The following is a 17,217-nucleotide window of genomic DNA, read 5'->3' as shown; positions in this document are numbered from 1 at the left end:
ACCAAAAGTCAAACATCCTTCAAATTTTCATTATTGTTCTCTGCACCAAAAGTTTTCTGCTACTTTAGTGGGTAATCAGGTTCCAGTTTTGCTAACTTAAAATGCAAAAACTGTGTAAGTGAATTTTCTGAAGACTTGATTAGATGATGTTTAAAAAGTTGTCACTACAATTAAAAATATGTTAGTTTCTGCTCCCTCTATCGAAATAGTAACTGTAAAGAATTCAGTAAGACAAACACCAACTGATTTTGTCTTTTGCCATGTGTGTAACTTTTCAACATGCAAAAGCTCTGGGATGGCTTCTAGCATTTGTTTATTTGTTGATGCCTCCTGTTTTAGATCCCAACCCTAAAAATTCTGCACAGCTGTGAGTATTTCTGTTGTAGCTACTGTTTAAAGGTGTTTTTAATTTCTGGTCACTCAGCAACATTTGAAAAATCAAACTCTGTCATTTTGCAGGAAATTCTTCAAAGGCACTTCAAAGAGAAAACTGCATTTTCTTAAATATGTGAGAGTATTCTTTCCCTTCTTCTACCTCCTTTCACCCGTGCAAATACCTCTTCCATCTGTAGTATAACCTGGTCCATGTGGGCAGAGTTTCTTGTATTGGGTAGTTCCTGGAAGTGGACAGAGCTCGCACTGGTTACCCCAGCCCCGGCCTCCATCACAGCAGCACTCAGATTTAGTGACAAGATTGCGGCTGCTTGAAGCCATCTGACACATTGTCTGTAAAACTTCAGCAAAGCAAAACCCTTGGCGATTATCTGCAAGGGAGAAGGGGAGAGGTCAAGAAAGAGTAGAAGTTAAACATCTGATCCACTGAACAGCTGATATGTTATTCTGGCTCTGTATCAACACGTGCAAGTGCTGTAAGATTATAGCAAAGAGGCTGTGAGGTATATTTTGACTTAGCCTTTCAAAAAATTTGTCGTGTTTTCTGATAATTTGTTGTCCTTCCAGGTTTATTCTGGACATCTCAGAAGTTCAGTAGCTGCCTAAGTCTCATAGGAGTTACACATCTAGGAAAGATGTGCCCTTGGGGTATCCCTGACAAGCTTGCTTGATAGTAAAATGGGCTGTAAGCCAAACTAAGCTCCCACTTAAGCTGCCTATGTTTTGTTTGTGCTTAAGAGATTTACTTACAGTAAGGTTGGGCTTTCTGTTTGCTTGTTTTACTGGCCAAAATAGTGCGTCTGTTCAGCAATATAATTACACTGGTGTGGTTTAAATGACAGAATCCTTAGCGCTTAAGTTTCTGTGCAGTTCGGTGCCTTTCTCGTGGCACTCTGTTTGGTTATTAAAAAGAAAAAATAGATTTGTAGTGCCACAATGTTATCTAACCCTTTCTTAATCCATTTTTCTTAACTTTTGAACCTCTTGTTTAATACCCACCAAACATTAAAGAGGTCTGAAACTTCAGAGCCATTGAGGTCCTACAAGTTTCCTTCAAACAGGCTAGTGAAGAGAGGAGAGATGCCAGCTTCTAGTGCATATGGAAACTCTTTGCAGAGACAATATCCTCTCTCTAAATAATTATGCTACCTGTCATCTTTGTTAATTTTAATGGACACATTCTCAATTATGGGTTGACAGAGGTTTGTGTTTTTAAGTAGAAGATCTTACGCTTTTTCTGTTAAAGCCTTCAGAAGCCCTTAATGTCGCCTAAATGACGTTAAAATCTTTTCACATCCCTCAGAATGTGAACATACCTCAGCAGTCTGCTGACTTTGTGTTTTAGAAGTCTGAGGGAAGTAGAACCAGCAGATTTCTTACATGAATCAGGTAAAAATGAGGTCTTTGCCTTTATGCAAAACTTACTTTGCATAGCCAGGTAACAAGAAGACTGTCTTCACTGAAGGTGTCACTTGGTGAGACAGTGTATTTGTGATTGTAGCATTTTGCAAGAGTTGGTGAAATCTGTTTAATTTGTTTGGAAATGTGTTTACTTCCTTAGGAAATATTCCTGAGTAATTAAAAGCTTTTTATATTTTATTTTTAGAAGTCTAATTCCCATCAAAAGTTACAGAACTAATTTATGTTAAAATAACTGTAGCAACGTTTGGTTGACTATATCCACTGTAATAGGACATTTGCATTTATCTCACAGTCTACATAAAAGTTTAAAATGAATTTTGGAGTTATGACATTGAATGAGACAATGTCACAGTTTCCATGAAGCTACTAGACTGCGGGATATGGTAAAAAAGGCAAGTGGCAGGTTTACTATGCAGTATATATAATTGGAATGTGGGAATGTATGTTGTTGGTTTGTTTTTATTTTTCTCAATGGTAGTTTATATCCACTGCTTAGCTAAAGGGATCTCAAAAAAAAAATTACTTATAATCTGGCTTTAACAACTGTAAGTATAGACTTAAATTTTCAAAGCTATTTAGGAAATGCAGTAGCTGTTGGTCTAAATCACTTAAGCACTTCTGAACCTGTTTAATTCAGTCTTCTATTGAGAGTTAAGATGTTGACCATTATGTTCACAGTTAAGTTTCCTTAATTCTTGCTATTTTGGAGTCTCTCTGCTTCTGAGGATTAGCTGTTGTATAAGAGAGATTATAGTTGAATGAAACTTAGTTGTATAAGACTTGAACACCCAAGTTTACGGGCAGGTAAGCAATCTTAATTCTGTCAAGCTATTTTAAGTAGCAAAATAACTGTCACAGGGAATTTTACTGTTGCCTCTTATCGTACATGCTAACACTTACTTAGATTTTTTTTTTTTTTTCATGTTTTGCATGAAAAGTAATGAATTGAGATCAATTTCTGTTCTCCTAAATAGGTATACTGTGCAGGTCCTTATGTATGTTTTGACCTGAAGACCATATAATGCTTTGCTCACCATTTGAGATGTGGAATATTCTTTAAGCTGAACAGAATATAAAGGTTTGCACAATATATTTAAAACAGTGATCTGATGAGACTTTATGCTTCTGCTTTAGTTCTGAAGAAAGACTTGCTTTCAGGCAAACTTGATTTTCAGGGTCATTTCTGACCTTGAAAGGCCTAAAGGAAAAGCAGAAATGCGCAAACTTGCCCAAAGCATTGTTTTTGAAAAATGTTTTTTTCATATACTCAATATAAACAAGCCATAATGAACTCCAAGCAGGGTATTTCCTTGGCATTAATGACTAGCTGCAGTTAATGGCCTGTGGCATCCTCTTCCCATCTGGTCATTAATCCTCAGGAAATGCCCTGAACTTTGAATCTTATTGCTCTGTCATGGAATTGGCATGCTACTGATGAGAATTTATGGGGAGCTGATTATATAGTACGTAGATAAGACAATATCTAAGTATTTTTAATGCAAGAATGCTAACAAATACTCCTACAGTTTCACGTGTTGGCACTTTAAAGTATCTACACTTTAACAATAATCATTAAAATATAAGATTCTGCAGCTGCATTGTTTGATTAAAAAGGGAACAGAATTTTACAGTACAAAAAGGAAATACAGGTTGATGAATACAAAGGCCTTTTTCAGTGTTTAATGTGCAGGCTTGCCTCAATAACTTCTTAAGATCTCTTACAGTGGGTTTTGTTTTTGGGAGGGTGGAGGGGGGAGTGAAATCCTAGTATTTTGCATTCATAATTGCTGCCTACATTAAAGGTCCAAAAAACTTGGATGCCTGCTTCCAGTACTGTGATGCTTAAAATGATGTCCTGAATATGGAAGCCCTTTAGTTTGTCATGCATCTCAGTTTTTGATTTACCTAGGGTACCTGAATTCTGCTGCTTCTGCAAAAAAACTGCATTTTGTCTAGATGATATTGCTCAGCACCATGTTTATGCTTAAACCTCTTTGGGATTTAGATGGCCCTAGGTGAGGCTCCTGATTGCTAGACCCAGTTGACATCCTCAACATGTTCCTCATTCCTGTAGAGGATCATTATTTGAATTCTGTAGGTAAGAGAGCTGTTAGGTACTCAGAAGCCTAATTTATGCTCTGCATCCTTGTATGGGGTTTATACTCTTTCATTTAGCATGAAATATATGCCAAAGAAGCACTTACCAAGACACTCAGTGCCTGATGGGCTTGACTGGAATCCTTCATTACACTCACATCGATAACTCCCAATAATGTTCATGCAGCGACCATTTTCACAGATACCTGGCTTGGTACGGCATTCATTTTCATCTTTACAAAAATACAAAAGGCACAGATGTGTATCAGGTTACTGTTGCAAGAAAAATGTATGAACTCTTAGAATATATTCAGAATATATACCTAATACTTGCAATAACTGAAAAAAATCAACAACTGAGTAATTCCTAATAAAGATATCCAATGCCTCCTGTAGTATATCCTAGGAAGAAAGCTTTAATCTTTATACACTTTCTGGAAGTTAAAACAAGAATCAGAGAAACATCTGCAGGGGAGCAAGTTCTAGTCATAACTTTCACATGACGAGTAACACTTAAAACCAGAAGAGATGCTTGATTTGAGTAAATAAATAAAAATAAATAAATTCACTTAGTAATAATTAAGAAAGAACACGTTTAACCTCTATTGCATTCAGTTATGTTTCAGTCAATTAATTGTTTGCCTGAAACAGTTTACAGTCTCAGGGCATTTCTCCTATAGCTAACGGAGTAGAAACTGTAAGCAATTACACACCTCCGTAGATGCTTAAAATAAAACTGAAAAAAACCTCAGTTGCTTTAAAGGTAGCCCTACATGGGTAAAAAGGCAAAATTCTTGTTATACAAGCTATTTCCCCTGAATAAATTAAGCAGGATTTGTAAAAGTCATTCTCCTGCTGAGGGATCACTGTTTTTAAAATGTTCTCATTTAAAACACTCAGGAAAGTGAATTTATTTTTAAACTGATGATAGCCTCAGTGACTTCTCTCCACAATGACTTTGGAATGCTCTTGGGTTTCTTACTCTGCAGAAAAATATCTTACCTGCCAAAATATGACTACCCTTCCTCTCCCCTTCCCCCAAATTTAATTGTATTAAAAATATATGTAAGTAATCAGCTTTACTCTCAGATAAGATAATTACTTTGAACTGTGGCAGTTTTCTACATTGCTTGCTGTTGGTGGCAATTATATGTTGTTTTGGAATCTTGCAGTTTTAATTCTTTAAAGACCTGCAACATTATTTGTAAACACTGTTAATGTTTTTTTTATTAACTATAATTTTGCGTCTTGTTTAACTCTTGTCAGATGAGGTCTCTTTTGTTAGATTTAAAGCGTTAGGTATCCAGACAAGTTTCTGAACAGTTTTTTGATTTTGTTGTACAACAGAAGCAGTTTTTGTTCTGAAACATTTCTTAGCAGTAGTTCAGGGCTACTTATATATTAAGATAAGGCTCAAACCTTAGAACAGAGTAGTACAATTTAAGATGCTGGGCACCATCGCCTGTCTGATCTGGACTTCATGAATTGCTCTTTTCTTGTTGTACTATATATATCCATGTAAAAAATTCACGCATATGTATTATTTGTGTATGTATTGTGTGTGTGTATTTTTTTCTTTTTGTGTTGCAGTAGGTGTCATCTTCCCTTTCTAAGTTTTACCTGTGCAGCCTTCTCCATCAGGTCTGCGAGTCATTCCAGGAGGACAGATGCACATGAAGGTACCAATCAAATTTTTGCACATCATGCCTCTTGATTCACAGTCATGGAGGCCTTCAGCACATTCATCTAGGTCTGGAAAAAATATATATGTTTTATGTTTGAAATCTATTTCAGTAGCTTCAGCTACTGAAGACAACTAGTATGTCCTCAAGAAAAAGGACATCTGGACTGTCCTAATAAGCACTAACAAGTAATCTGAGAGCTATGCGTAATCACAGTTGTCTTAATCTCTGTGAGCTGTAGCATCTTATCGTGTTAAAGATGAACTTCAGCATGTTGGCCCACCTTGTCCTTACGTTCCCCAGCAAGGGATATGCAGAGCACTAGTTTGTGGTCATTTTCAGGAGAGTTCTGAAAGAGTAAATCCTCATCTCCTCAGCTGTTTGCTACATTTCACTGAGAGGATGAATGCAAGACGCACAGGAAAACTTCAGATTATGCTTTGACCAGTACTGGGTGACACAAATTGGGGAAAAGTTTATATTTCAGTCATTACCTTTGCACATCTTTTGGTCTTCTCTCAGTTCATAGCCAGCTGGGCATGTGCATTCATAGAAACCGTAAGTGTTGATGCAGCGAAAAGCACAGAGCAAGGGGTTCTGAGCACACTCATTTATATCTGAACAGGAAGGAACAAAAACATCATGCTCTATTAAATTTTAAAACTATCACCGGGAAATGTTTTAATACCTGCACTTCTCTTGTCAGCTAAAGAATACTGGAAATGTAGTAATTCAACCCAAAACCTTGCCTATGTGTTTCTTGAGCTGCTACAGGTGGCTGGAGGCAGACGGTACCAACAAATGCAAGACTGAACTAGACAGACCCTTTGACAACACATCCATAAATGGATACTAAACCCACTCTGCAGTGATGTTCCCTCCAGTTTACCTCGTATTTCCCCTACATCCACAACTCTTCTGAGAGGTGTGAACTGCAGAAAATAGTCATGACGGCATGCTGTCCTGAAATAATAGCACTTTGACTGGAGGGGATGTAATACTAGACAGGATGGACCAGTCAGCTGACTTCAGTTTCTTATGTTAATTATAATTTGCTTGTTATTTAACTTGTGATGGTGGTGGGAGGGTAGTGCATAACTGAACTACTGTACCTAAAGCACTCTGCAAATTCAGGTGTTTTTGCATTGGTTAGCCATAGTATTTATAAGGATATTTGGGGGACCCAATGATTAGTGTCATATCTTTTTTTTTCTCTCCAGCAAACAGCTGAACACTGTAACATGGTTTACCACAGTATATGCAGTCTGGTAAATAATGTGATTGATAAACTAAAAATACTGCTGCTGCTTAAATGAATTCAGGACATTGTTTCTCAGTGACACATTTCAGGCAGAGAAACTTTTTTTTTCTTCTTAGCTCTTATAGCACCAGAGGTCTGGTTAATAAAATAATCTGAATACTCAAGATGGAAAGATACTTGCAAAAAAAGGAGGAAACAAGTTACCTTCACAGTTCATCATTGGGCCTGGCTCAAATCCGTCATGGCAGTTGCATTCAAAACTGCCAATCACATTAGTGCACGTACCATTTCCACATGGGTTGCCAATTGAACATTCATCAGTATCTGTAAGTAAATGAAAACTGAAGAGAACTGGGACACATGCCAAATTGTGTTTTAAATTCAAGTGTTAGAATTCTTAACATTTATGAAATATGGACATACCGACACAGTGTACTCCAGTGTAATCTAAATTGTATCCCATGGGGCACTCACAGCGGAATGATCCGTCGGTATTGATGCAGTGACCATTTGAACAAATTCCTGGGCTTTCAAGGCATTCATTAACATCTAAAAAGTAGAAAGATACTGACAACCCCATCTTAGCTTATGCACATCTGTATCAAGTCTTAATAAGGCAATTCTTAAAAATTAATAAAAGCCTCACTTTTGTCCCTAGCCATGCAATTTCAAGGATAATCTAGTCTGCCTATCATTTCTTTATGGTCCACATTTATTAAAAGTCAGTCTCTTGTTACTTCTGGGCTGCAGGGAATGAGTTATCACATACATACTATAATATCCAGATCTAGTTTTAATTGGAAAAATTTTATTTATACTTATCAGGAAAAAGAATACCTTCACGGGTATCGTCAATTCCAGGAATAGTTCCATGACCATATGGACACAAGTCCTGAAAAGCAACTGTAGAAGTACATTTCCAAAAAAAAAAAAAAAAAAAAGAAGAAAAAAAAAAAAAGAGGGAGAGAGAGAGAACTTTAAATAAATGGTTAAAAGCCATCCAAAATCAGACATTGTGTGTGTCACATTTTTCTTTTAGCTGTAGTTAGTTAAAACAATAAATCAGGGCTGTTACACTGTCTTCCTTAATCCAGAAGCGACATTAATTCTAAGCCTGGGTAAAAGTTCTGGACAGCATTGAGCTTCTGTTCTGCAATGTATTCGCTTGATGCTTTTCCCTTTTGTTTACTTGGAACTCACAGATAACCAAGGACTGAAGACTACTGATTGCTTCAGTTCTTCTGGGCACTGACCCATGTTTCTCTTCTGCTTTGCCTAAAGCAGGATAGATCTATAGCTAGAGGCTACTAGTTTGTTTCCACAGTAGGCGAAAAGAATAATTTAGGATTTCCATTTTTCTGTGGTTTCTTCTGTTTAGTTCATTTTGTTCTCTTGTTAACTTGTGTGGCATTTTGACCTCAAAATGATGCTAAAATTGCTGTAAGAGATAATGCCAAGCAGATTTAGCCTTATGCTGATCAAAAAACATAAAACATAAATGTGCTCCTCTTTCTTTCTTTTCTCCCACCTAAAAATAGTTTTATTTTAAAATCTTGATTTGTACCTTCTTCTTCCTTTGGACAGAGCTCACAGGGATCACCCCATCCTTCTCCAGGCATCTTACTGCAGCAACATTTTGCCTTGGTGGTGTTAAAAGCCTTTGGCACTGAGCATTTCCCATTCTCAAAGTTCGTGAAACAGAAGCTCTGGCGGGTATCTGAGAAAGAAAATATAGGTATATGGAACTAGCAACTGCTACCTGGTTGGACAATGAGTGTCTGATCCTGAAAGGAATGATGCTATAGGCCTGTATTTATTATTTTGAAAGCATCTTCCAGCCCTCATAAGGATTTAGTTTGGAAGGAATCCCCTAGAGGTCATTTAATGCTGCAGGCAGGGGCAGCTGTGAGGGCAGATCAAGTTTCTCAGGGCTTTATCCCATCTGGCCTTGAAAGCCAGAAGCATCTTCGCTACATACACTCAGTTTGTCTGCAGAACTACACTACCTTTATGATCTAGTACAGTTAGAGTTCCATGATGAACTGCGTCTTACAGAGTATCTGTTAGCATCAGTTACAACATTCCTTTACCAGTAAACTTCTTACCAAAACATCTCCGGCCATTATCAGACAGCACAAAACCTGTGGGACAGATGCACTGGAAACCGCCCGGTGTGTTAGTACAGGAGCCAAAGAGGCAGATGTTGGGGTCCTCGTTACACTCGTTAATATCTGTACAATAAAGGAGATAAAGTTCATCATAATCCCATCTGCTGTGAATTCCTTGAATAAGAAACATTATTCATTTATTTTACTTTAACCAGAGGTGCTCCTCAAATATGAAAGAGCAAAGAGGGAAAGTTAAAGAAAGACACCTTTTTGAAAGAGTGATTAGTGTTTCACTGACACTGCCTTTTTCCAAATACCCTTATCAGTTTTGTCATGTTTATAATATAAATGTTAAATGTGTTCAAGCTAAAACAGAAGACATCTTTATGAGAAGAAAAATATTTCTCTGTAAACATAAAATATCTAAAGAATAATTTTTAAAAAATTTGTATGTTGATGGCACTTAGTAATTAAAGGTATAATATTTCATGCTGATTGACTAACTGTGAAATGGAACTGTAGATAATAGTAGAGGGCAGCCTATGAGACACACATTTTGTATTTATCAAAGTTTAATAGCCACTGTTGATACATCATTTAAAAACAATTCCTGTCCTGTCACATAATTTAGAAAATGCTGCTATGACTACATGTGAGATTTTTTTTTTAGAAAATTTAAGATCTTTTTATAAATACTAAAAACTTTGAAAACAAAATTTAAGATTATAGGCATCTGTTATTTATATTAAATAAAATTGTGCCCACATGTCCTGCATCTACATAGACAGAGTAAGAAAAGTAATACATTAACTAGACCTTTAATTTTTTACATCTATTTTAAACCACATTTTAGTTTATTCTATTATTTCTACAAATACAAAAAACCCCAGCTTTGCTAAACTAATTCTTAGTTACTTTAATAAATTCTAAAGTGTACCTTAAAAAATCTTCAAAGCTACATGTGCAGTACAAAACCCCCTCAAATCTTTTAGTAAAGGATATTAAAAGAGACATCACAGCGACCTGTGGTGCTATACATATTCTGTCAAGAGTATCTATATTGATATTAATGAAACTAGGCAGCAACTGATGGTTTCCATGAAGGTAAGCTTCACGGATGCTGAGCTGCAAATCAGTAGTGTCATTTTTTTTCCTGGTATTTATCAGACTTTGAATTTGTCCATTTAATATCCCATCCGTTTTCTAGGATTCAGTATCATACTTTGTAGACCTATATTTAGCAGATAAGGAAACAACGGAAATAAAGTCTTCTCATTAGGAAAAGCTAAGTAGAATGAGGTGTCAGGCTGGAGTAGAATTCTGTGACATTACTTTTGAAAAATGTTATTTGCAGTCCTATTTTCAGAAGCTACTGTTAGGTATACCAGATAAAGCACAGTAGCTTCCCCTGGACAAGCTCTTACTAGGTGGTAAATGCGAAGCATTTTAAGTCAGCTTATTCCAGTAAAGAAAGGTAATTACTTTCCTAGTTACTGTGGCAGTTGCTAATATATTATGCAAAGCTTAGCAATTCAACTGCATTAATGGGGTGGAAAAACTGCTCTTTTGAAGGACTGATTATTACTGTAATGAATGGTTTGGGACTAGTGGTAGTAACCATTTTCATGGCTGTGACAGACAGGCTGTTAACCAGATTACAGGAAGGGAACTAGGAGGCCTCGCCCTTCCATACCCCATAAAACGAAAGGTAATACATTAAACAGGAAGCTGAAAACTGACAATTCTTCCTTGGCTCCCATCTGTTTTGGTTTTCTCTTGCATCTAACTAACCTGAGCTCAAAAAGTAATCTACCTATTGCCAGCCATCCCACTGCAGACTTAAGAAATAGAGTCTTACTAAGGTATTTGCACATAAGAGCAATAGAAAATAAGGGAGAAAACAGGTTGCAAGGGCTGCGATAATCATGTGTGATTGTACTAACATTTGATTAAAATTATGTAGGCATTTTCTGGGAATTTTATCTACCAGTTTTCTGAACATGGCAGAATGAAGAAAGAAAGAATGTGATTCAGTGCCCTTTCCTCAGTTCTGGCAAAAATCTATTTGGCAGTCACTGAAGTGCTGTCATAAACCTCAAGAGATACTGTCAGGATATTAAAAGTGGCCATAAACAGTAACATTCCTGGGGAACCAAAAGCTTTCATTGTCACGATTTTACAACTAGGTGATTTAGATTAATCTCAAACACAATTGCTAATGTGGGAACAGCAGCTGCCAAAAGAAACCATAAAGTTGGCAAGCAAACTGAATATTTCAGTATGATACAAAGGCATGAGGGAACTTTCAGGCTTAGAAAATGCTGTTCAAGAAAAAAATTCAAAATCATTCCTGCGATCCAGTCTTTGCTCCTGGATTGATACAGATTTGGCGGCTGTAGGCCAAATCTTTAAATCCACACCAGTGTTTTCTGCAGTCCATACTGCAGAAGGGACAAACTCTTCCTTTATTACTGGGAGTTTTGAGTATGAGTTGGGTGGGGAGGAAAGGGGGGGTATTCGCACTAGCTAAGTCATTTAAGCTGAGAACCAGGTTTCTTTATATAGTCAGTGGAGAGACAGGTTCTTACTCTGTCCACCGACCATGCAGGAACCTAAGGCTTCTAGGTCAGCTGTCTAAAACTAGTGTGCACCTTCCTTGCCAAGTGCCCCACATAGTTGATTTAAACATAAAAATATCTAAGTTCGCAGTAGATCTCTGCTTTGCTCTGCTGAAGAGAGAGCTGTAACTTTAATTTTTTTCCTAATTCCCTGCCACACCAAAGCTTAATTCATTCCTGTGCCCCTAATGCAAACAACAGAAAAATCTGTCATATTTAGCTCCTGAACAATATGCAAGGCTTTAAAAGATACTTCCATGAAAAAACAAGTACATGCAAACTGATAAAAGGGCTGCTGTACCCTTCCCTCCCATGAATCTTAGCACTTAAGACACATTATTCAAAACTGCAAATCATAAGACAATTGTTAGAAGAAACCTATTTAAGCAACTCTTCCCATAAGCTCAATAGTTTTATCAACATTTTTAAAGGTCACAGTCCTCTGAAACCAGAAACTGATTGCCAAAACCTGCCTTTTTTGTAAACATTATGTAAATGCAGGACACAGCTTGACGTGTTTTATCAATGATATTTGGAAAAAAGATTGCCAAAAGAACACTGATTTTTTTTGAACAGCAAGACTAAGTATTTTCAGTTTGCATTAATGAAGATCACAGAATCCTTGCACACTTTCCCCTCAACACAGTGTGAAAATATCTTGCCTTCCATTCTTAAAACCTTTTCCTGAAGACTTCTAATTACTTATTCCCTGTCCTCGTGATTTTCTAAGGAGGGCAAAATTCACCATCATCAATAAATGTACATTTACCTTCCAACAAGTTAGCACCAGATATTTTTCTCTCATTGATAAATTGTCCAGAAGCAACAATTGCAACTCGCCTTACCAATACAACTTTCACTTTTCACTTCATATCCTGGTGGACAGATGCATCTGAATGATCCTTCCAAATTTTGACAAGTACCAGGAGAGCATGAACCGGGTAGTGCCACACACTCGTTAATATCTTAGAAGAGTAAATGGAATTGGAAAAGGTTTAGAATTACGTAATTCTCATGGCATTATTCTTGCAGAAGAAAACAGTGCTATTCATGATCTAAGGCATTTAATTTCATAAAGATCAATAACAGCATTCTAAAACCCAGATACTTCTATTGTGTTTTCCTTAAAGTCACTGACAATTGTTTTTTAAACTTAGAAATGCAGACTGTAACGTTTCCTTCTACATAGGGGCTAGCAGTTACATTATTTCGGCTCAGCAGTACTTTAGCTTCTCCATGTGGTATCATACCTACCAATGCAATTCTTGCCATCTAGCGTAAGTTCATATCCTTCATTACATAAGCATTTGAAGGAACCAATTTCATTGAAACACCGTCCGTTTCTGCACACCTGGCCAAAGAAGGAACTGCACTCATCAATATCTGTAGAAAACAAAAAACTTCACAAGTGAGAGTTGAGTCCCACCAAGAGTTTAACCATTAGAATGTCTAAGCAGGCTCAGTTTATACAGTATGTTATAAACGCTCAAGTTGCAATATATATTTCCATGGAAAGGGTAAATCTTGAAGCAGCAAGGGAACAGTTGACGGCTCGTGGAAAGTAACTCTCACTCAAGTGCATTAAGGTATATGTTCTATTTAAACAACACTTCTTTACAGGGTATTACAATTTTTAAACTTGCAGCATTACCTCAGCTACTGCATCTGGAGACATTCAATTGCTGCCAAGTGACTGTGTGATACTAACTCCAGACACAGAAAGGAAAATGCTACATGGAGTGTCCTGGATTTTATCTGGATTTTATATGTGCTCGAGTTTCCCCTAAAACTTGCCTTGTCATTTTTCAAATTTTGGAATATGTCATTTGCTTTCCACAGACTGATTTTTCTCTCTCACAACTGTTCTGTAAATGAGGTTTGAAAATGCTTATTAGTTTACAGAGTTACTTTAATAATGCAAACTGAAAGCAAGACTGCAAAGCGAAAAATACATATGAGAAAGTGTCAGAACAAATCAACATCAAGGAGGCTGGATGAGTATCATGATGTAAGGACAACTTACACTTTACTGTTTTGCAGTATTTGAATTTGACGGTTAACATGGTTTTTTGCTACAGAGGTTTTTAGTCTTTCTCAGAAGCATTAAGTAACAGCTACTGAACAAGATGTACCTCCTGCCTGAGCCAGTACAGCAGTTCCTGTGTTACTAGTTTATTCCATAGTGCATTTCTTCTGTGCTACAGTTATACAACTACAAATACCTCAACAGAGTATTACACTGGGATGGGCAACGCTGCCTTTGAATGACTGGGGTAATTTGGAGAAAAGCCCTGCGGCTCTCCAGACTGTCAAGGGGAGTGTTAACAAAAGGCCAAGTCTATGAGTCAGCTTGGGCTCCGTGGCCGCCTTGAAGGCAGAGCCTGGAGCACTGAGGTACCAGATGCTCCCGGGAGCAGACTGGCAGCTGTACTGCCGCACAGAGGAAACGAACTCCTTGGCAAATGGTGCCATTCATTGGCTGCAGCTTGTTTTCCTTCTTGAGCAAGTTTTGCATTTTCTCTTTCCTTGACAAGGAAAGGACTTAAAATACTTAAGATAATATTTTAGTTCTCTCCTGATACAGAAAGGAATCAGTAGACTTTGTTTTGTGTCTCTTTCTGTAGCAGGAAGGAATGTAAAGTCTTTTTACTTTTGGCTGATGCTTCACACAAAGGAGAGGATCTCCAGAGACTTACAAGTCTGTTCTTCAGTCCAGGAAGATTTTAGTTTTCTTTATTACATGTATCCTGGAATTTAAGCTGTCCAAAACCATCAATAGTTCTGTTGTCCTCTGCTTTAGGGGAACAGGAAATAGCAATGCCTCTATGTAAGCAAAGTTCATCTTGGGAGAGCAGGAGATTTAGGAGTTTAGTTATGCCAGCTCTTTCGTTGCCAGTCTACTTTCTCTGTCACACTGTGCATGAGTCTCAAGTGATACAGCGAAATAAATGATTTTGAATGCATGAGGCGACGCTGCCTTTGTGATACAGGTTACGCTTATTGCCAGTGGCCTCTCTGGACTATGCCAGTAGTCAGGGACTGACAGAGCCAACAGCGAGGAGAGGCAGCAGTGTCAGAGGCCTGCACTGCTGCGTGCTACCATTCCCCAGGATACCTGACAGGGGTGAGGGCTGCATTAAACCATCAGGGAAGGTAAGGCTGCCCCTGTGACCTGAGAGATGTAGGGTTGATATCTTTGCAAGCTGCCCAATAGCAAATATTTTGAAGTATCTAAAAAATGATAAAAACGATTCATCTCTAAGGCAGGTAACTGTATCAGTTACTGTGCTCAGTTACCTTTCTTAGTAGCCTGAACTATTTTCTGTTTGAGTTTTAACTTTATATGCAACCTCCCTGGCACACCAAGCCAGCAGCAATGAAAGTGAAGTTTGGATTACATCACCTACCCATACAGTCGTTATTATGAGTTAATTCAAATCCTGGGTAACACAGACAGTTATATGATCCAACTGTGTTTTTACAGGTTCCGTTTCCACATGGATGGCGTTCACATTCATCAACATCTGCAAAGAGAAACAAAACTGTATGTTGGATCTGATTTTCCCAGGTATGTGTTAACGTGACACCTGTGGACATGGAGACAATACTGTAAACCTCCGTCTCTCCTTTCATCTGTCACATTTTAATGCTGATTTTTACAATATTGCATGTAAGCTCCTAGGTAGATGTAGGAAAACATTATGTATGATATTTATTTTTTATCTGTATTTTAATAAAAAGTACTGCTACATACAAAGATCAAAATAAGTGCAGTGTGCAGTATCTTGAGGCATTCTTTCCTTTTATTTTCCCTGCGAACACTCTTTCCTTTTTAAAGGGTGCCATGCAAGGAGTGAGTTAGTAGAAACAAGACTTGCAAATGCACTGCCAGACAACTTAAACCTGTGAGACATGTCTGTGATCCAATGGTTAGTACAATGGACTGAGCATCACAGACAGGCTTGAAACTGTCTTAAGTTTTATATACACCTTTTACAATTATGCACATAAAAACCTGTTGAAAATGCCTCTGTCAAGGAGTTATACGTCCCTGTTCACAGGTCAGTTTATACATGTAAATACGATATTTTGTCAGTAGTGTATCCACAAATATAGAGACCACTTACAAGCTCTTGGATGAATCAGTTTTTTTAAAAGCACTAGAATTCAGTATTTTTTCCTACTGTGTGTTTTAGGAATTTCTGGAGTTTCACGGGGATCTGACTTCCCGTGGACTTCCTGAAACATCTTTATTTATTTACAGAAGGTAAATATTTTGTTGCATGGATTGTTTTTCATAACCTATCATTATCGAGGTTTGTATTTCAGACTAGAAAAACTCAGTTTAGAATTATTAGAGATACTATTTTGAGTAACCATGGTCTGGAAATTTTGTACTGTTAATACAAGTCACTTTCCCAAGTGTCCTCCTCAGGCAGTATGACGAATATGATTCAGTTCAAATATGAGAACGATGAAGGCATATATAAATATGTAACAGGATGTGAAGAGGTTTTCAATGTCTGTTTAAAAAGGAAATCGAAATACACCTATATTTCTAGAGAACACTGAACTTCTCTGTAGAGCTGACATTTGCATGACTGTTATTTCAAAAAGCAAAAACTTTTTTTTACTTTTTCTCAAACATTATTCAAAGACATTAAGAGAACTGAATTCATATATGCATCACCTTTTCTTTAAAAAACACTTCAGAATTAAACGTGAGACATTAAAAGAACAGTCTCTGTGCTTTTTTCTCAGTATCATCATTATCATGTCATCGTTTGACTACATAATAAGCATAGATTTAAGTTATGTGTGCGTTTTTTAAAATGAAACATGAACTCAATAAAACTCTAAATAATTGAAAATCAGTCTTTTCTCTCCAAACTCTATCCCTCCATGATATCATCTACAAACTTCTCTTTCAAATGAGTCACTATCACTCTCTTTGTGAAAATGGGGTTACCATACTCTTCCGTAATACGGAGCTATCCCCCAGAACACTGCGATTTTTTCCCCCAACTGACATATATTACTGCAAGGACAACTTCACACACTTCCTTCATGGAATTTCAAGATTGTACGAATCAGCCTTTTAATATCACTATAGTCTCCCTCATACAATTAATAAATCCAGATTCATTCCACCTTTTTAGCACAAAAGCATTTTCTTTCCATACCCATGCACATGGTCTGGTCCTGGGATGCCTTAAAACCGTTGTGACATATGCACTGGTAACTTCCTTGCATGTCCACACATAAACCATGACTGCAAACATTAGGAATTTCCAGACATTCATTGCGATCTATAAGAAAAATATAAAACAGATGGTACACATTATTGACTTTTATTATTCATTCATTTTACACAAACATGTTTTTACAATCTGTTATTATTATTAAAGCCAGACTCAAAATTATCCATAGCTAAACCTGAATCATAACAAAACTTCATTTTAGAGGAACTTCTTGCCTGCACACCTCGAGGTCAAAACTACTGTTAGTATTTGGTTGATACTTCAAGACTGTTCTTTAAAAATTGTACCCTCTCTTTTCTTCCCATGAACAGAGAAACACAACTATAAAGCAAAAGCTAGTACCTAAAACACATGGCAAAACATGCACGGCAACAG

General features: G+C 37.1%; 1 protein-coding gene across 1 annotated transcript in view; it reads right to left on the bottom strand.

The window, feature by feature from the left end:
* The window catches only part of LOC112992380 (fibrillin-2), a 181,122-nt gene that overhangs the window by 14,082 nt on the left and 149,823 nt on the right, over positions 1 to 17,217 (bottom strand). The window contains exons 45-57 of the mRNA XM_026115394.2: positions 16,765 to 16,890; positions 14,989 to 15,105; positions 12,836 to 12,964; positions 12,427 to 12,546; positions 8,961 to 9,086; positions 8,420 to 8,572; positions 7,693 to 7,758; positions 7,279 to 7,404; positions 7,060 to 7,179; positions 6,089 to 6,211; positions 5,533 to 5,664; positions 4,020 to 4,145; positions 558 to 764 (exon numbers count right to left, since the gene is read on the bottom strand). Coding sequence (XP_025971179.2) covers positions 558 to 764; positions 4,020 to 4,145; positions 5,533 to 5,664; positions 6,089 to 6,211; positions 7,060 to 7,179; positions 7,279 to 7,404; positions 7,693 to 7,758; positions 8,420 to 8,572; positions 8,961 to 9,086; positions 12,427 to 12,546; positions 12,836 to 12,964; positions 14,989 to 15,105; positions 16,765 to 16,890 — 1,671 coding nt within the window. The remainder of the gene's footprint in view (positions 1 to 557; positions 765 to 4,019; positions 4,146 to 5,532; positions 5,665 to 6,088; positions 6,212 to 7,059; positions 7,180 to 7,278; positions 7,405 to 7,692; positions 7,759 to 8,419; positions 8,573 to 8,960; positions 9,087 to 12,426; positions 12,547 to 12,835; positions 12,965 to 14,988; positions 15,106 to 16,764; positions 16,891 to 17,217) is intronic.

The sequence above is a fragment of the Dromaius novaehollandiae genome, chromosome Z (genome assembly GCF_036370855.1).
Source record: "Dromaius novaehollandiae isolate bDroNov1 chromosome Z, bDroNov1.hap1, whole genome shotgun sequence".
Lineage (NCBI taxonomy): Eukaryota > Metazoa > Chordata > Aves > Casuariiformes > Dromaiidae > Dromaius > Dromaius novaehollandiae.
The sequence above is the reverse complement of the archived record's forward strand: the minus strand, read 5'-3'. Positions and strand labels throughout refer to the sequence as shown.